General features: G+C 35.1%; 4 protein-coding genes and 1 long non-coding RNA gene across 6 annotated transcripts; 4 read left to right on the top strand and 1 right to left on the bottom strand.

Moving 5' to 3' along the window:
* Positions 1 to 3,319: 3,319 nt before the first annotated feature.
* On the top strand, positions 3,320 to 4,548 carry LOC104757854 (uncharacterized). The gene is made up of 3 exons (XR_762541.3): positions 3,320 to 3,433; positions 3,755 to 4,063; positions 4,167 to 4,548. It is a non-coding gene; the product is annotated as an uncharacterized LOC104757854 (long non-coding RNA).
* Positions 4,549 to 4,869: 321 nt separating this feature from the next.
* LOC104757855 (basic leucine zipper 19-like) lies at positions 4,870 to 6,937 on the top strand. Of its 2 annotated transcripts, XM_087496234.1 has the most exons (6): positions 4,970 to 5,140; positions 5,273 to 5,326; positions 5,471 to 5,995; positions 6,097 to 6,172; positions 6,286 to 6,412; positions 6,498 to 6,937. In XM_087496234.1, exons 3-6 carry the CDS (start codon positions 5,490 to 5,492, stop codon positions 6,665 to 6,667), a joined length of 879 nt encoding a protein of 292 aa, XP_087352360.1. In that variant the 5' UTR covers positions 4,970 to 5,140; positions 5,273 to 5,326; positions 5,471 to 5,489; the 3' UTR covers positions 6,668 to 6,937. The 2 variants fall into 2 exon arrangements, with proteins under 2 accessions (XP_010478943.2, XP_087352360.1); XM_010480641.3 differs by lacking the exon at positions 5,273 to 5,326 and having other exon boundaries at positions 4,870 to 5,140.
* Positions 6,938 to 7,209: 272 nt separating this feature from the next.
* On the top strand, positions 7,210 to 11,191 carry LOC104757856 (O-fucosyltransferase 9). Its single transcript, XM_010480643.3, has 9 exons — positions 7,210 to 7,991; positions 8,079 to 8,216; positions 8,323 to 8,411; positions 8,592 to 8,789; positions 9,208 to 9,412; positions 9,501 to 9,668; positions 9,799 to 9,966; positions 10,547 to 10,737; positions 10,842 to 11,191. The coding sequence occupies exons 1-9, from the start codon at positions 7,578 to 7,580 to the stop codon at positions 10,984 to 10,986; spliced, it is 1,716 nt and encodes a 571-aa protein (XP_010478945.2). The 5' UTR covers positions 7,210 to 7,577; the 3' UTR covers positions 10,987 to 11,191.
* Positions 11,192 to 12,163: 972 nt separating this feature from the next.
* Positions 12,164 to 13,503, bottom strand: LOC104757857 (uncharacterized). Its single transcript, XM_010480644.2, has 3 exons — positions 13,368 to 13,503; positions 12,875 to 13,061; positions 12,164 to 12,778 (listed from the first exon to the last, which is right to left on the bottom strand). The coding sequence occupies exons 2-3, from the start codon at positions 13,051 to 13,053 to the stop codon at positions 12,331 to 12,333; spliced, it is 627 nt and encodes a 208-aa protein (XP_010478946.1). The 5' UTR covers positions 13,054 to 13,061; positions 13,368 to 13,503; the 3' UTR covers positions 12,164 to 12,330.
* A 2,387-nt stretch (positions 13,504 to 15,890) lies between these two features.
* Positions 15,891 to 16,826, top strand: LOC104757858 (transcription factor MYB8). Its single transcript, XM_010480645.3, has 3 exons — positions 15,891 to 16,144; positions 16,232 to 16,361; positions 16,461 to 16,826. The coding sequence occupies exons 1-3, from the start codon at positions 16,012 to 16,014 to the stop codon at positions 16,777 to 16,779; spliced, it is 582 nt and encodes a 193-aa protein (XP_010478947.1). The 5' UTR covers positions 15,891 to 16,011; the 3' UTR covers positions 16,780 to 16,826.
* Positions 16,827 to 17,264: the final 438 nt, after the last annotated feature.

Raw genomic sequence — 17,264 nt, 5'->3', positions numbered from 1 at the left:
TGGAGCTTCTCTTTCCCTTTAGATGCACGCCTGCACAAAAATCTCATATGGAGAGGACTTTCTCGAGGGAGGAGGTTAAAGAAGCCTTCTTCTCCCTGCCCCGAAACAAGACTAGTGGGCCGGATGGGTACTCCGCAGAGTTCTTCACAGGTTGCTGGAATATCATCGGACCAGAAGTGACTGATGCGGTTCTTGAATTTTTCAAGTCAGGGAGACTTCTAAAACAGTGGAATGCCACTACCCTGGTGCTCGTCCCTAAAATCCCTAATTCTTCTAAAGTTTTTGACTTCAGGCCAATTTCATGTCTCAACACATTGTACAAAATCATATCCAACCTTTGAAATGGCTCCTTCCCAGTGTCATCTCTCCGTCGCAGACGGCATTCATGCCGGGTAGGATTCTTGCAGAAAATGTTCTTCTTGCTACTGAAATTGTCCAAGGCTATAATAGGACAAATATTGGAGAGCGAGCAATGATTAAGGTGGATATTAGGAAAGCTTTTGACTCGGTTAGTTGGAAGTTTATCCTTGCGGCTTTGAGAGCTTTGGACATTCCTGAGAATTTTGTAGGTTGGATCTCTGAATGCATCACAACAGCGTCCTTCTCGGTCTCCATAAATGGGAACTCGAGTGGCTACTTCACCAACACCAGAGGACTAAGGCAAGGCGACCCTATCTCTCCTTACCTATTTGTCCTTGGAATGGAGGTTATCTCAAGGCTTTTGCAGTCAAGGTTCGAACAAGGCTACATCAACTATCATCCAAAAAACATCAGGTTTGTCCATCTCTCACTTGATGTTTGCGGATGATATAATGATATTCTTTGATGGCTCTGAATCATCTCTCCATGGGATAAATGAAGCCCTTGATGACTTTACATCTTAGTCTGGACTGTGTATGAATAGAGAGAAAACTCAGCTCTTTCTCGCTGGCTTAAATCAGTTGCAATCCTCAGCTATCGAGAGACATGGTTTCCCTATAGCGTCTCTCCCTATCCGCTATCTAGGCCTCCCCTTGATGCATAGAAAGCTTAAAATCTTGGAATATCAGCCGCTTTTGGATCAACTGGCAGGTAGATTCAACAGTTGGGCAGCGAAGGCCTTATCTTATGCGGGAAGATGCCAACTCATTGCTTCAGTCATCTCTGGAACTGTTAGCTTTTGGCTTACTGCTTTCATTCTCCCTAAGGGGTGCATCAGAAGGATCGAGTCCATGTGTGCAAGGTTTTTATAGTCTGGAAGACTAGACGGATCCAAAGGTTCAAAAGTTGCTTGGGGGAACCGTCTGTTTGCCAAAGAAGGAGGGAGGTTTGGGTCTGAGACGCTTCGACAAGTGGAACATTACTCTTTGCCTTAGATTCATTTGGTTACTATTCTCGGATGCTGATTCTCTATGGGCTAAATGGCATCATTTTCACAACATAAAGGGCAGGAGATTCTGGGAAATCAAAGCTTCGACTAGAGATTCCTGGATTTGGAGAGCTATTCTCAAGTTAAGGTCTCTAGCTGAGCAGTTTGCTCGAGTTAAAGTGGGTGATGGCAGAAGAGCAAGCTTCTGGTTTGACTATTGGACACCGTTTGGGCCACTTATAAAGCATATAGGCCCTATGGGTCCCCTTCACCTTCAAATCCCATTGTCTGCAAAGGTAATTGACGCTTGTAACTTATCTGGTTGGAATGTACCTCATTGTAGATCTGATGCAGCCCTGGAGTTTCAAGCCTTCCTAACTACCATCCAGCCTCCGCCTTTGTCTGAAGCATCAGACGATTATGCCTGGGTTGTCGATCAAGTCAGAGGCAAATCCTACTCTTCCTCGCTCACATGGGAATGCCTTCGACCAAGGGACATGATTACAAACTGGCACGACGTGGTTTGGTTCCGCGGTTCTATTCCCAAGCATGCTTTCAACATGTGGTTATCTCACCTCGACAAACTCCCAACAAAGCAACGGCTCTACGTAGGCCTGGGAATTATAGAACTGATTTGTCCGAACCGAACCAAACCGAGATTTGGACAAATCGGTTCAGTTTAGATTATTTGAAATAACCGATCGGAATGATTTAATTTTGGTCGGTTAACCGAAATTTTCGGTTTGGTTCGCTGGAACCAAACGGTTAACCGATTAAATGAAACCTCTAACCTAATATTCTATCCAGCCGTCATTCTTCTCTTCTTCTTCTTCCTATTTTCTAAGCTTTATCGGTTCTTCTCTTCTTCTTCTTCCTATTTTCTTCTTTTTCTTCTGGGCAAACAAACAATTCTTACTTTTCTTATTCTTTCATTCTTCTTCTATTTCGATTCATCACCATTATCTTCTCCTCCCTCTTCGATTCATCATCATCTTCTTCTAATCTTCTTCAATCCATCACTGTTATCTTTTCTTTCTTAGATTTATCACCATAATCTTCTTCTTCTTCTTTTCGATTTGTCGTCTTTTATAATCATCATTATCATCATTTTCGCCTTTCAGATCAATGCTAGGACCTCCACCATTCAGAACTGGCCGTCGGGGTGTCGATCATTGCTTTTCAGTTGATTTTTTTTTTAAACAACTCAATTGTGAACCGAATCTCCAAACCGAAATAACTGAACCGAACCGAAATCTTAGTCGGTTCAATTCGGAACAGTTTTCAATTTTAAAATTAACCGAAAAACCGAAAAACCCGAAGTATCCGAAGTCGCAGGCCTAGCTCTATGCATGGGGTCTTCTGCAGAACTCAAACTGCCCGCTCTGCGCTTCATCGACCGAATCAAGAGATCATCTGCTCCTAACCTGCAACTTCTCGCTCACGATTTGGAAGCTAGCTCTCTCGAAGATAGACCCTACTGGGGTAACGTTCCTCTCATGGTCCGAGCTTCTCTCTTGGGTCAGAGCGTCTTCTCCGTAAGCCCCCTCGCTGCTCCGCAAACTCGTCGCTCAGGCCACCATCTACAATATATGGAGACAAAGGAACAATCTCATCCACAATGCTCAAGCAATTCCACCGGAATCTATCTTCAAGACCATTGATAAAGATATCAGGAACATCATCCATGGCAGAAGCAGCCGTAAGTGTTTCTGCATGTTAATGTAGTTCTGGTGGAAAATCGGTATATTCATACCCCAGCTAAGGGGTATGTTGAATTCATATCCCAACTATGACACTGAGCAAATCCATACATTAACTTAGATAAAATTCAAATTCGCTGTATCAACTCGAGAAATTGTGTAAAAACATACACAAGCCGTGACGGTGTTAAGCAACCGTTAGCGGCTGCTTACGTGGAAGCCACGTAATAAATGACGTCGTTTTGGATAGACGAAAGAGAGTGATTCTTTACGTCAAAACGATGTCGTTTCTATCTTCTTCTTCCTCTTTTCTTATTTTCCACGAAAGAGATATGGATTTTTTCTCATCTTCATTGGTATCATCGAGACATTTGATTAAGACCAGGTTTGTCTCTGTCTACAAAAAAGCATTTTGTTTTCTTTGGGTCTTTCGTCTTCTTGTAATTTACTGGGCTCTGTTCTTGAATCAGTCATTTGTTAGCTCTTCTTAATCGTGTTTTTGTTTCTTCCGAATTCGATCTCTATGTAATTAAAACTCCGTTAATTGCTAGTAGTGTTTTTAATCACACTCAAAGAGTTTACTTCTACTTTGTCTTGTCTTTTAGGGTTTTCTCTGATTCAGTATCAAAATTTTAGATCTTTAATCACCAATTAGTATGCTAATTGTAGAATTAACATTTCGATTTCTTTTTTCTAATTTCTTCAGAAAATGGCTACGGCTACGTCTCACCAATCAATCGTTTCATTTGCTTCACACCGGTCACCTTCTTCTTCTTCGTCCTCAATCTCTCAATGTTTATTACTAGAGCCTCTGTTGAATTTGCCAATCTCTAAAGGACTCAAGATCCATTCTTCACTGAGTTGTAATAATAATAATAACACCTCCAAAAAGAAAAACCTTTGCAAGATTGAAGCTATGGCTTCTTCTACGACTGGGACATTTGTTTCTTCTTATAACAACAACACTCTCTTGTCTCCTTCCAAGAACGTACCTGACATTTCAAGAAAAAATCAAGTAATCTTTTTTTTTTTTTTTGCTCTGCTTTTTGTGGATTCCTCAGATTGAATAAGAAAACAATTTATCTGAACAAAGTTTTTTTTGTTTTGATGTGTTTTAGATGAAGCAGCTTTGATATTGATTAGGCATGGAGAATCTTTATGGAATGAGAAGAATCTTTTTACGGGTTGTGTTGATGTGCCATTGACAGAGAAATGTGTTGAAAATAAGAAAAGAGGAAGAAGAAGATAGAAACGACGTCGTTTCGACGTAAAGAACCACTCTCTTTTGTCTATCCAAAACAACGTCGTTTATTACGTGGCTTCCACGTAAGCAGCCGCTAACGGTTGTTTAACACCGTCACGGCTTGTATATGTTTTTACACAATTTCTCGAGTTGATGCAGCAAATTTGAATTTTATCTAAGTTAATGTATGGATTTGCTCAGTGTCATAGTTGGGGTATGAATTCAACATACCCGGTATGAATATACCGATTTTCCTAGTTCTGGTTAACATGATTTAATGGCCCGTAATTTCCCAAATTTGATCTCCTTGTTTTATTCTTTTTGCCAAGGAATCAAAAGCCATAGGCTTTATTGTAAAAGTCAAACCTTTTATTAACTATTCTAATGATATTCACAGTTTAGCAAAAAAATATATATATAATTGCATTTTATGTAAAACATATCTTACGGTGTTTATTATTCAAGATTTCATAAATGTAAGATAGAAAAATCGTATGTACAGAGTATTGTGTACCACAACAAAGCAACGGTGGAGTCTATTATGGGAAAGTGAAAATGCAGAAATAACAGAGAAAATTAAACCAAATAAAGCAAAGGACAAGAATTGTCTCTTTAACGAAAAACACGCGATGGAAACCACCAACATGGATGGGTTGTCTCAATATGCATGATATCTTCATCTATATAGTGACCAAACAGATTGTTCATTACTTTCTTTTTGCATTATAAGGAGGAAGGGAGTGATCGAAACCAGCCACACGGGAGGAGATTCCATCACGAGAGAGATGTCATTTTCCTCCCCGTGGAAGGTCTAATAATCACACATCTCCCTAAGTCTCGTCTTTTCAGGTAATTACAGAAATTATATCTTCAATGGTTTTTATTAGTTGAATTTTGGATGATAATGGGAGTTCATATTTCTCTTGAATTCAGTTTGTGATTTCTTGTTTTTTTTTTTTTTTTTTGCTTAAAAATCAAAAGGAATCAAACCATATGTTATATTACCATCTCACTAAGGTTGAAATCAAATCACATGTGAGCATCCACTACAAATTTTTGGAATCATTTCCTCTTTTGCTCATTTTTTCAAACCAATGGTTTTATCAATTATTGTTATAATTAATGAATCTGCTATTAAAACACTCTTTGATTGGTTTCTCTTAAACATGTTTTGCGCAGTCCTTCTAGGTTTTGAAGAATGGAAGATTTAAACAGGTTGTCAAACACGAGAAATTTTGGATTCATTGGAAGACAATCACGAGTTCCCCAAAAAAACATGGGAAAAAGTATTTCTCCACTGTATAATATGCACCACAGTGCTTCTTTAGATGATCTTCTCACAGAGGAACAACCAGCTTGGCTCGATGAGCTCTTAAGTGAGCCAACGTCACCTAAGATTAACAAAGGTCATAGACGTTCAGCTAGTGACACAGCTGCTTACTTGAACTCAGCTATAATGCCTTTTAAGGAAGATGAGCTTATGAAAAGTCATGTTGCTGGTCCTTCTTGGCAATTTCAGAACTATGATTTGTGGCAGACTACCACAAATGGAACCAATTTCCAGACACAATCATACGGAGCTATTAATAGATCAAGTACCCCAAATTCAAAATCCATTGAGAAACATGTAGGAAAAATGAAAGAGGGAACTTCCACAAAACCAGATGGTTCTGGATCAAAGACTGACTCTAAACGTATCAAACAGTAAGTGCCCTTATTTTATATGCATGTGTATACCTTAACCAATATATGCAACTTTTCACCTTCCACAATTTTGTCTATCTCAAAATTCAATTATAATGCAGTCAAAATGCTCATAGAGCACGTCTAAGAAGGCTGGAATACATTTCAGATCTCGAAAGGACCATCCAAGTACTACAAGTAAGATTTGAATATACATGTATTTTTAAAGTTCTTTAATAATATCAAGAGCCCCCTAATGTTAAGTATTAATTAGATATATTATACATTTTGGGATATTTTTCAATATATAGGTTGAAGGATGTGAAATGTCATCTGCCATTCACTACTTGGATCAACAGTTAATCATGCTTAGCATGGAAAATAGAGCTTTAAAACAACGTATGGATAGTTTAGCAGAAATCCAAAAGCTTAAACATGGTAATTTAACCTTTAACCACACTAGTAAAGTATATCAAAATGCATCTAAATTTTTCATTTGAAATTATAATTTGCAATGGTACAGTGGAGCAACAATTTCTTGAGAGAGAGATAAGGAATTTACAGTGTCGACGACAACAACAACCACTACAGAACCAAAAACAAGTGCAACCGATACAACAAAACCGACACAAGAAATATCAACCACATGTCACTCAAGAACCCGAATCCCAGTTTGCAGCCTTGGCAATATGATTTTTTTTTTAGGAATATATGGATCCATTACATACCAGTCTAAAATTCACATTAATTATGCTTTGTAAGAGCTCTTCTTGCTCTTCTCTTAATGTCGATACACTATAGGTAAAACCCCTTGATGTTTGTAGTCTTGGATGAATTCCTGAAAAAATCATAATTATGTATGTCAAAATGTGGTGCTCACATTTTTCTATATTGTATTTCTCTATTTATGACATGTTAGAGAATCTATTGTCAAAAAAAAAAAAAAAAACGTATTCCGTGAAATTCTTTTTGTTAGAGAATCTATTTATATTTTCCGTCGACAATTTTTTCTTTTTCTGACATTTCAAAAAGAAGAATTTCTTCTTTTTTTTTTTCCTTCAAATTTTCCATTAAAATTAAATTACAAAGTCAGATATAATTTTTTATATATTTGGTTACAAATTCAGATTAAAATTAAATTACAAAGTCAAATTTTCTATATATTTGTAAAAAAAAAAAAAAAAAAAATCCATACAACTACAATAAAACCGTCCCTGTTCTTAATCATTTTTTTTGGCGCAAGGATAATGTCGTTATAGTGGCCAGGCCACCTACATTATCAGGAAAAAAAAAAAAAAAAAGAGAGTCTAAATCTCACGCGCCACTCTCGCCATGACTGCTTTCTTCACGTATTTACGTTATTTTTACTCGAAAAAACAAACACTCTTTCTCTTTCTCTCCTTTTCTCTCTCATTTTCTCGGGAAAATTTTTCTTTACCACTTTCTTCCTTCCTTAAATTAACTGAGAAAATTAAATTAGTTCCTGCAACTTGGTTTCCTACATCGAAGCTTACCACACAATGCTACTACTACTACTATTATTACCTTCGCTTTCCAAATCTATCTCCAATTTCTAGGGTTTTAAATCGAATCCATTCAGATCATGCACGGCCTTAGCCGTCTTGGTAACGGCTGCAGCAACAACGGTCGAGTCAATCTCTCTTCACCGTCACCGCCATCTTCTCCACGGATTCGTCACAGCAGCAGAGTGAAAACTCTCGCCGGAGGAGGTGTTTACAACAAGCAGCAGCAGGGATTAGGAGAGAAGCTTGTGTTTCTGCTCTTCTCTATAGTTTTCAGGAGGAAAGGTTTCTTGTTGTTGGCGCCTCTGCTCTACATCGCTGGGATGTTGCTATTTATGGGATCTTTTGGTTTCACTGTGCTCGATCTAGGCCATGGTGTTGAGATTGTGTATAGACGCGGTGGTCCTCCTGGTTCGGTGTATAGGAGTCCTAAAGTTTTTAAACGGCTTTGGCCTGTGATGGAGGCTGATGTTAATGGAACTAGTCACAATGCGGTAATGTTGATGAATTGATGTATTGTTTTTGATGTTGATGATTTGTTTGGGGATATTAATTATTGAGTTGTGTTTCTGATTATGTAGTTGATGGCAGCATGGAAGCCAAGAGTTAAAAGTGTATGGAAACCTTGTATTAGCACAAATGTTTCTGCTGCAGTATCAAATTCTAATGGTTACTTCATAATTGAAGCCAATGGTGGATTGAATCAACAACGCTTGTCAGTATGTTTTTACTCTCCACGGCTTTTAAAATTGAGATAGTTGTGTATGCTTGTGTGTTGTTTTGTTTAATTTAGAGAGCTGTATGAATCTGTCGTCTTGATTTCAGATATGTGATGCAGTTGCTGTGGCTGGACTGCTTAATGCTACCCTTGTCATCCCGATTTTTCACTTAAACAGTGTATGGCGTGATTCCAGGTTACTATTTTTGGTTTCTGGTTATGCAGTCTTTCAAAGTTCCATCACACAGAATTAGTTATACAACAGAAACTTCCTTGCTATAGAAATGGATAATGTCAAAATGTCTGCAATCTTCAGACCAAATTGCTTTCTTTGGCAGCATGTTTTGCTTACATATTCCTTTTCTGTTGGTGACAGCAAATTTGGTGATATATTTGATGAAGACTTCTTCATATATGCTCTTAGTAAGAACGTGAATGTTGTGAAAGAGCTCCCAAAAGATGTGCTTGAGCGGTATAACTACAATATAAGCAGCATTGTTAATTTGAGATTGAAAGCTTGGTCAAGTCCAGCATACTATCTCCAGAAGGTGCTACCACAACTTTTGCGTTTAGGGTATGCCATTCATTCACTTTTTCTATTTAGTTGTTTCAGTCTTAATAGAAATGGTTGGTTCTCAGTGTGTTTGTTCTAGCATTTCTGTCTACTTAATAAGATCTTATCGAATTGAATATGAGATAGTGTACATGCAAAGATGCAATGGATTGGTAGTAAGGTAGAGAGTTAGCATCCGATCTTGATTAGCTTGTTTCTAAAGGTGATTACTGCGTCGAACCTTTATGTGTGTCTGAGGATTAGTATAATATATTATAGACTGTTCTTAGCAAAACTCTATGATGTGATTTTGGTCATTGAGAGCTCTCCTTCTATGCCTACTATGAGGTTGCTTCTTGAATTGAAAAAAAAAACGGGACCTAAACACACTCTGCAAAGTTTTCTTACTCAATTTTGCTTCCTTTCCTTTTTTCATTAGGGCTGTCCGTGTTGCACCATTCTCCAACAGGTTAGCTCATGCAGTTCCTGCAAACATTCAAGGGCTCAGATGCTTAGCAAATTTTGAAGCATTGAGATTTGCAGAGCCCATTCGGCTGCTTGCGGAGAAAATGGTCAATAGGATGGTTACGAAGAGTGCTAAGAGCGGAGGAAAATATGTTTCTGTTCATCTCCGTTTTGAAATGGTTTATAATTCCTACCAATTCTCCATTTCTGCAGTTCCTAATTCCTACTTCCCTCTCTTCATAATCTCGATTTTCTTCTCCTCTAAAGGACATGGTAGCCTTCTCGTGTTGCGAATATGATTTTGGAGAGGCAGAGAAGCTAGAAATGGACTTGGCCCGGGAAAGAGGGTGGAAAGGAAAGTTCAGGAGGAGAGGCAGAGTAATTAGGCCTGGTGCAAACCGCATAGATGGAAAATGCCCTTTAACCCCACTAGAGGTATCACCAAAAAGCTCCCCCGCCTCCCAAAGATTTCTTAAAATCTCAAATCCAGTGTATCTATCAGAATTTGACCCTAGGGATAAAACACGTTATGTAACAGACACATTTTGGTAATATCACTCTGTAGGTCGGAATGATGCTTAGGGGCATGGGTTTTAACAATAGCACCTTGGTTTATGTTGCTGCGGGAAACATTTACAAAGCTGACAAATATATGGCTCCTCTTAGGCAGATGTTTCCTCTTCTCCAAACGAAGGATACTCTAGCTACTCCAGAGGAGCTTGCTCCGTTCAAGGTAAACCAAACACCAATTTATTTGCTTAGTAGGACTTAAGATGCTATGTTCCAATACTGTTCAGAAAATGTTTTGTGAGAAATAGGATAGAGTTTGGTTGTTTCATGAATTATTATATTTTCATCGCTCTATGAATTGTTATTGTGAGAAATAGGATAGAATTTGGTTGGTTCATTTTAATTGATAGAAAAATGTCTCACATTTCAAACATATAATGATGGGGGAACATTGATGTCAAGAGTTGGGTGAGGATGTTAAATGGTTTTATGATAGATAGCTTATAAAGTTCTTTCTTTTAAAAAACCGTGTTTATAGGAAAGAGAAATTCCTGTCTATTGATTGGTGGGAATCAGAATGATTCAATTATTGGACTTAGGAGCGTTAGGTTCATATCAATTGGTATCATTGACAACATAAAATAAAAATATGGGATTTTATAGTAGTTGCTCATAAAACGTGTGGGCTCTCCCATGTTATACCCTTGGAATAGAAAAGTTTTAACTGTGTTATCTAATATTCTAATGTTACTGAAAAGGTAACTTTATGATATAAACAAATTGCTGGCTTTGTGAAACTGTAGGGCCACTCATCAAGATTAGCTGCACTTGACTACACAGTATGCCTCCACAGTGAAGTGTTTGTATCCACACAAGGTGGAAACTTCCCACATTTCTTGATAGGTCATCGTCGTTACCTTTACAAAGGCCACGCCGAGACAATCAAACCTGATAAGCGGAAACTAGTCCAGCTCTTAGATAAACCGAGCATTGGGTACTTGATTCCCTAATAACTTTTTTGACCTGCTTCAAAATCCTCAAACTCAGATTCATTGAGCATTCTCTTTGGTTGGGATGGATTTTATTTTATTATTGTAGATGGGACTACTTCAAGAAACAAATGCAAGATATGCTTAGACACAATGACGCAAAGGGTGTCGAATTAAGGAAACCTGCTGCATCACTCTACACGTTTCCCATGCCCGATTGCATGTGTAAAGAACCTGAATCCGATCCAGCTTAAACCGGATTCGTGCTGTTCAACATCTGCAATGCAAAGTAAGACAGTTTGTTTTTTGACTCCAACCATACATGTAACTTATATTTATGTTGTATCATGGTTCCTGTATAAGAATTTTTCCCCTCCAATTTCGGGGAATCTAATATATGAATTTTTGTATGTACATAACATTCTTTCAACGTTAGTGATCATTCGCCCTTCTGTTCTATTGTATGAGATGGATTGTGGACTTTCATTTCAAACATAGTTACTCCATTGACATGCTCATATTCTATAGTTTTTACATATTGTATTAGAAATTTCAACTGGAAAAATCCAGTTTAAAAAGAATTTAGAAAGAAATTTCAGAATATTACTACTTTTATAATACCATCTATCAAAAATACACATAGTTTCTTTGTCCCTTTTCAAAAATACAGATTTATATATTTCTATAGAACATCTTATTAAAATATTATTCTTATGAAAACACATGTTACAAACGGGTTATAAAGTTTCATAATGTTTTAAAAGTTTTTTTATAAGACTTGTTAATTAAAAATAAGTATTTCTCAAAATTTTCCAAAGCAAATTTCATAGGGTATGAGAAAACACTTTTAGGATTTAGTTTTTGGTGCAAGATAAAATGATATCTAACACTACTTATTTGAGAATCACTTTTAAAATAATAACTTTAAAATATATTGAATATTATATTATGAATCCAATTAAAAAATGTATTTAAAAATAATGAAATTCATATCATTAAGGCTAAAAACATCTAACACAAACTTCAATACCTAATGTTTTTTTTTTTTTTAAATATCTATTAATAGTCTACAAAATTGAATTAGAATGATTTCATATTATATACATTACTTTTAGTTATTATGTTTCCCTTACCATCTTTGTTTGATTCTATTTTATGAAAATGAAAAATGTTTAGTCGTTTTTTTTTTGGTAATAATATTTATATTACAGTACAAATAATAGTCCAACTCATAGAACTTAAATCTGATTTTAAAGGGCTTTGATTGAATGAGCATTTGAAGGAGCATAATGATTTTGTCATCCTATCAACATTTTTTACGAATGAATATAAATCAGCATTTGGAAGCTGCATATGCTCTCAAATGCTCTCTTCTACCATCCTTTCAGATGAACCATTTGTAAAGCATTTACTTGTAAAATATTAAAAATATTTAAATAATTTAATATAATTAATTTATTTTCTAAAAATATATTAAATATTTTCTTGTAGTTTAGTATCTAATCCGTCATTGTTTTACTTAAATGTGCTATATTAATTAGAGCATACAACTTTTGCACTATACCGCTTATGATGCATATTGTTACTGCAGTAATGCTTTACTTCCGGTTGTGCCAATCAAACTCAAAGCCCTTACCAGCCGAAGAAGTACAAACTGACGGGATGTAACTACCATTAGACGGTGTAAACCTAAGCTCACAGCGAAGGTCAGACTTTAATTTCACTAACCGTAGTAGTCCGAATTGCCACCAAGTCTTCGATGCACCTATGATCTCGAACCTGATCAAATTTCTTTTGACCTCAAACTCTAAAGCTTGCCTCTGTGGTGGATTCAACTGTATCATAATCGGACACAAGAATGGAAGGACCATTGGTCCCTCTTTTTTAGCTTCAAACATACCAATTCTTATACCTGTGATCGGTTGAACTTCATATCTTATTTCATAGTAGGCTTCATCAAACACTCTGTAAGTGTTAGCCTTAGTATTATGAACTTGGATTGAAAGAGATATATTCGCCTGCAATACTCCACCTATGTCATCATACCTAGTCGATCAAATAGTAAAACAAATAAAATTACAAGATAGATCATATTCAATATCACAAAAGGGGAAAAAAAAGATCGTGGAGAGGCGTACTTACCTAAAGAAATCGAGATGACCATCCACGACACTGATGATAGGGATTCGCGGGTGAACGACAGTGAAGCATATGAATAGTACTAGGCAAATGGAGACAAGAGAAATCAACACTATTGCACAGATGATGGCTGCACACCATACGAAAGGACCTGGATTCTTAGGACAGGGGAATCTCCGCATAGTAATACCTGTTGTGACGACACACACTCAAGTAAGACCATGATTAATTATTTTTAATAAGCTCACATTAATAATATTTCAGAAACATGAATCTAAATAGTTTTAAAATACTCTGCATCTTTCAAAATTCACATACATACATTAAGATACCCTGCCAAATTAAGGTGGATGATCAACCTAAAAAAAAAAAACTAGAGACTCTGATATTATTTATATTTGTCTCTTAACACTAAAAGATAATCTACATTACCATCCCTAAAAGTAATATTTAATATTATATCGTTGATGATAAGAATATTGTACTAGAGGGTTACCGCAACTGGAGGCAGCACCGTTACGAGACGGAGAGAAAACAGCGGCAACGGATTGAGAAGCGTCACCTAGAGATTTGAAGAAAGCCAATCTTGAGCTTGTAAGAATTGGTAAATGTGGCACGAATTATATCTTATATAAATGTTGGGTTCCATTTGGTAATATGACGTCGACACATGTTTTCTTTGCGTAATAAACATAATAATGGATATTAATATAATTACCATTTACTATAAAAAAAAATTCTAATTATTGAGGGTAACAACGCCTAAAACAAATCTACAAAGATTAATTAGTTTTAACACTTTTTGATAATTAAAAGTCTATATTTAATTGCTATCAACATAAATAAGAAAGATATGACATTGAGTTATGTCCTAATCATTATTTTCAAGGGGCATTCTCAAAAATACTCCTTTTTCTATACCCCTTTTTAAAAATACCCTTCCATGTTGATCATTTTTAAAACTACCCCTCTTTATATACAAAATGACCAAATTACCCTTTTTGAGTGACAGCAAGAATGTACAGTCATCAAAATCGAAAATATTTTCCCGCCAAAATTTTTTTTCCTGCCAAAATCGAAATTTTTTCCCGAAAAAATTATTTTTCCCCGCCAAAAAAAAAATTTCCCACCAAAAATCGAAAATTTTTCCCGCCAAAAATATTGAAATTTTTACCTTTTAAAAGGTTTTTAAACACATTGTAAACGCTTTTAAAAACCTTGTAAATGCTTTTAAAAACCTTTTAAAACCCTTTTAAAAATCTTATAAAAACTTTTACAAGGTTTTTAAAAACATTGTAAAAGCGTTTACAAGGTGTTTAAAAACCTTTTAAAAATCTTTTTAAAAACCATTTGAAAACCTCTTAAAAACCTTTTAAAGACCTTTTAAAACCTTTTAAAAACCTTTTAAAAATCTTGTAAAAGCGTTTACAAGTTGTTTAAAAAACCTTTTAAAACTCTTTAAAAAATCTTGTATAAGTCTTTACAAGGTGTTTATAAGACTTTTATAAGTTGGAAACCTTATAAAACCTTTTAAAAACCTTGTAAATTTTTTTTGGCGAGAAAAATTTTGGCGGGAAAATTTTTTTGTCGAAATTTTTTATCACAATTTTTTGACAAAAAAATTTTTGGCGGGAAAATTTTTTCGAAAAATTTTTGGCGGGAAAATATGTCGGATATTTTTTGGCGGGAAAATTTTGGTTTTCTTTTTATTGAATAAAATAATTTTTATCTAAGGGTAAAATGGTCATTAAAAATTAAAAGAGGGCAAAAATAAAAATGGCCAGAAAAGAGGGTATTTTTGAAAAGGGGTATATCAAAAGGGGCATTTTTAACAAATTCTCTATTTTCAATCATTATGTTTTCTCTCACATCTTGTTTGATTTTAATTTTTATAAAATATTGAATAATATTCATCTATATTTTATTATATAAAATTTAATTTTGAAAGTTAGTATTTGATTGCAACATGTGTCAAATCTATCAATAAAATTTTGACATGCGTAAAAAGAATTTATATCAAAAATCCTAAAAATAAAAGATGACAATTAATATTTTTTTTTCAAGACAATTAATATTTTTATTCAATATTATTTTATATATATACATGTATGGATGATTTAGATTTATTTTTTCAAATTTTATTTTTAATCTTCTTACGGGTTTTAATCTTCGTGATGTTAACAAATTAATAAAATAACTATTTATCCGTGCTGTAACATCGGCTAATGATATTTTAGATTTATATTGATGCTGATACAAGCTCGTCCTGCTATATAATACGTTTCGTGGTGTTTTTAACTTTTATAATTTCAAATGTTCATAATTTTTAAAAAAACTATAAAATTTAGAGATATTAAACTTTACTTGATGCAAAATACAAAATTGCATCAAGTAATGATGGTGGTGGTATTTTTAAAAACACAAAATTGTATCAAGTAATGATGGTGGTGTTTATAAAAAGAGACGTAGCGACTGTTTTTGGAACTGATCGCTTAATATTCCAGCGACAGTTATGATTTATTGCGATTTATTTCGGCGACTGTTTTAACTGTTTTGGCGACAGTTTTTAATCCCATAATAGAGTATTTTCCCAATTGTTGGTGCTGGTTGAGCGACTGTTAAAAGAACATAGCTATTATGTAATATTTCTATTAATTTTAATGAAGTTTGTATATCCAAAAAAAGTAGTATGTGAAGGTATCTAGGATTGTATATTTAAATTAAACAAATATCTTTTTTTTGTCATAGAAAAACAATCTTCTAGAAAAGAAAAGATAGTGCCAAAAAGGCATGTAAGATGCAATTTGGAATTTTGTTTGAGTATTTTTCCACCACTCAGTTTCCTTCTAGAAGGCTATATAACACAAGGAATAAATTTGTATTAAAATAAATAATCCATATCACTTGTAAAGTGTAAACTTTTTCTCCACCAAACCCCTCTCTCTAGTCTTTTATTACAAAATAAAGAGACAAAATCTAAGGAAAGAAAGAAAAAGAAGGTAACCTACCAAATCTTTTCCACCCACAAAGCAAAACACCAACTTGGTCAAAGTCACTTCCTTTTATATAACACCTCTCTTCAGATCCTACTCTCACTATTGTCTCATTATTATACCCACATTGTAAAGATCATCATCATCATGGGAAGATCACCATGTTGTGAAAAGGCTCACTCAAACAAAGGAGCATGGACTAAAGAAGAAGATCAACTTCTTATTGATTACATTCGTAATCACGGTGAAGGCTCTTGGCGTTCTCTCCCCAAATCCGCCGGTTCGTTTCTCCGATCCATATTTTTTTTGTGTGTGTTTCTTTTGGTCTCAGTTTAAAAAAATATCATTTGCTTTTATATTATTTTAGGGTTGTTGCGTTGTGGTAAGAGCTGTAGGTTAAGATGGATTAATTACCTTCGTCCTGATCTTAAACGTGGAAATTTCACTGATAGTGAAGATCAAATCATTGTTAAACTTCACAGTTTGTTCGGAAACAAGTATGAGTTCAGAGTTTTCCTCTCATTCCTAGCGAAAATTACTTAACTTTCCTTAGAAAATATCTGTTATTAACATTTTCGTTTTTTTTTAAATTAAAGATGGTCGTTGATTGCTGGAAAATTACAGGGAAGAACAGATAATGAGATTAAAAATTATTGGAACACACATATAAAGCGGAAACTCCTTAGCCGTGGGATTGACCCAAACACTCACCGTTCGATGATCCAACCAACAGACGAGGATCTTCTGTTAAGGGTTGATCGCGATTACAGATTTGATAGTGTGGACAGTGAGCTGAACTTGGACCTCACACTCGGGTCTAGTCCGAATCGATGGGCGGCGCGTGACGTTTGTGTTTGTAACTTGGGATCACGTGAACCTTGTATAAATTGCCAGACGGCCAAATGGGTTCTTTAGTGTTTTATACTATAAAACATCAATACAAGTTGTGTCTTTTTGGAGTAGTGTGCACCAAACACTATCTTAAGAAAATAAAAAAGGCTACTTAAGAAAACACTAATGTTTTAGCACAACAATATAGTTTAGGTATAAATTTAACATAACGCTATTGTGGGGGTGAAAAAGCCGATTGTCCTTCAGACCCAAATGGACAAAAACGAGACCCAAATGGACAAAAACGATTTGCACACACAATATAATCAGATTATTGAAGAAAAAAAAATGCATAATTTATTTTTTTTAAGGAATATTTGCAAAAATACCATTTTTTTTACCTTTTTTTAGGAATATTTGCAGAAATATCTTTTTTTTTTTTTGGTTTTTTAAATTGAACTGTTAAATTTATTAATCAACAAAAGAAAAAATTACTTATAAATTTTTTTGGTAATGTTTTGCTAGAAAATTACCCCCGCGCAAGAGTTACATGAATTTTGACAAAACAG

The sequence above is a fragment of the Camelina sativa genome, chromosome 17 (assembly GCF_030686135.1).
Source record: "Camelina sativa cultivar CO46 ecotype springtype chromosome 17, ASM3068613v1".
NCBI lineage: Eukaryota > Viridiplantae > Streptophyta > Magnoliopsida > Brassicales > Brassicaceae > Camelina > Camelina sativa.
The sequence above is the reverse complement of the archived record's forward strand: the minus strand, read 5'-3'. Positions and strand labels throughout refer to the sequence as shown.

Coding starts and splice junctions, on each gene's coding strand:
- LOC104757855 (XM_010480641.3), top strand. CDS start 5,490: ATGGAAGATTTAAACAGGTTGTCAAACACGAGAAATTTTGGATTCATT. Junction 5,996..6,096: donor GACTCTAAACGTATCAAACA/GTAAGTGCCCTT, acceptor ATTATAATGCAG/TCAAAATGCTCATAGAGCAC. Junction 6,413..6,497: donor AATCCAAAAGCTTAAACATG/GTAATTTAACCT, acceptor GCAATGGTACAG/TGGAGCAACAATTTCTTGAG.
- LOC104757856 (XM_010480643.3), top strand. CDS start 7,578: ATGCACGGCCTTAGCCGTCTTGGTAACGGCTGCAGCAACAACGGTCGA. Junction 8,217..8,322: donor TGAATCAACAACGCTTGTCA/GTATGTTTTTAC, acceptor TCTTGATTTCAG/ATATGTGATGCAGTTGCTGT. Junction 9,669..9,798: donor GCCCTTTAACCCCACTAGAG/GTATCACCAAAA, acceptor ATCACTCTGTAG/GTCGGAATGATGCTTAGGGG.
- LOC104757857 (XM_010480644.2), bottom strand. CDS start 13,053: ATGCGGAGATTCCCCTGTCCTAAGAATCCAGGTCCTTTCGTATGGTGT. Junction 12,779..12,874: donor GGTCATCTCGATTTCTTTAG/GTAAGTACGCCT, acceptor TTGATCGACTAG/GTATGATGACATAGGTGGAG.
- LOC104757858 (XM_010480645.3), top strand. CDS start 16,012: ATGGGAAGATCACCATGTTGTGAAAAGGCTCACTCAAACAAAGGAGCA. Junction 16,145..16,231: donor TTCTCTCCCCAAATCCGCCG/GTTCGTTTCTCC, acceptor ATATTATTTTAG/GGTTGTTGCGTTGTGGTAAG. Junction 16,362..16,460: donor CACAGTTTGTTCGGAAACAA/GTATGAGTTCAG, acceptor TTTAAATTAAAG/ATGGTCGTTGATTGCTGGAA.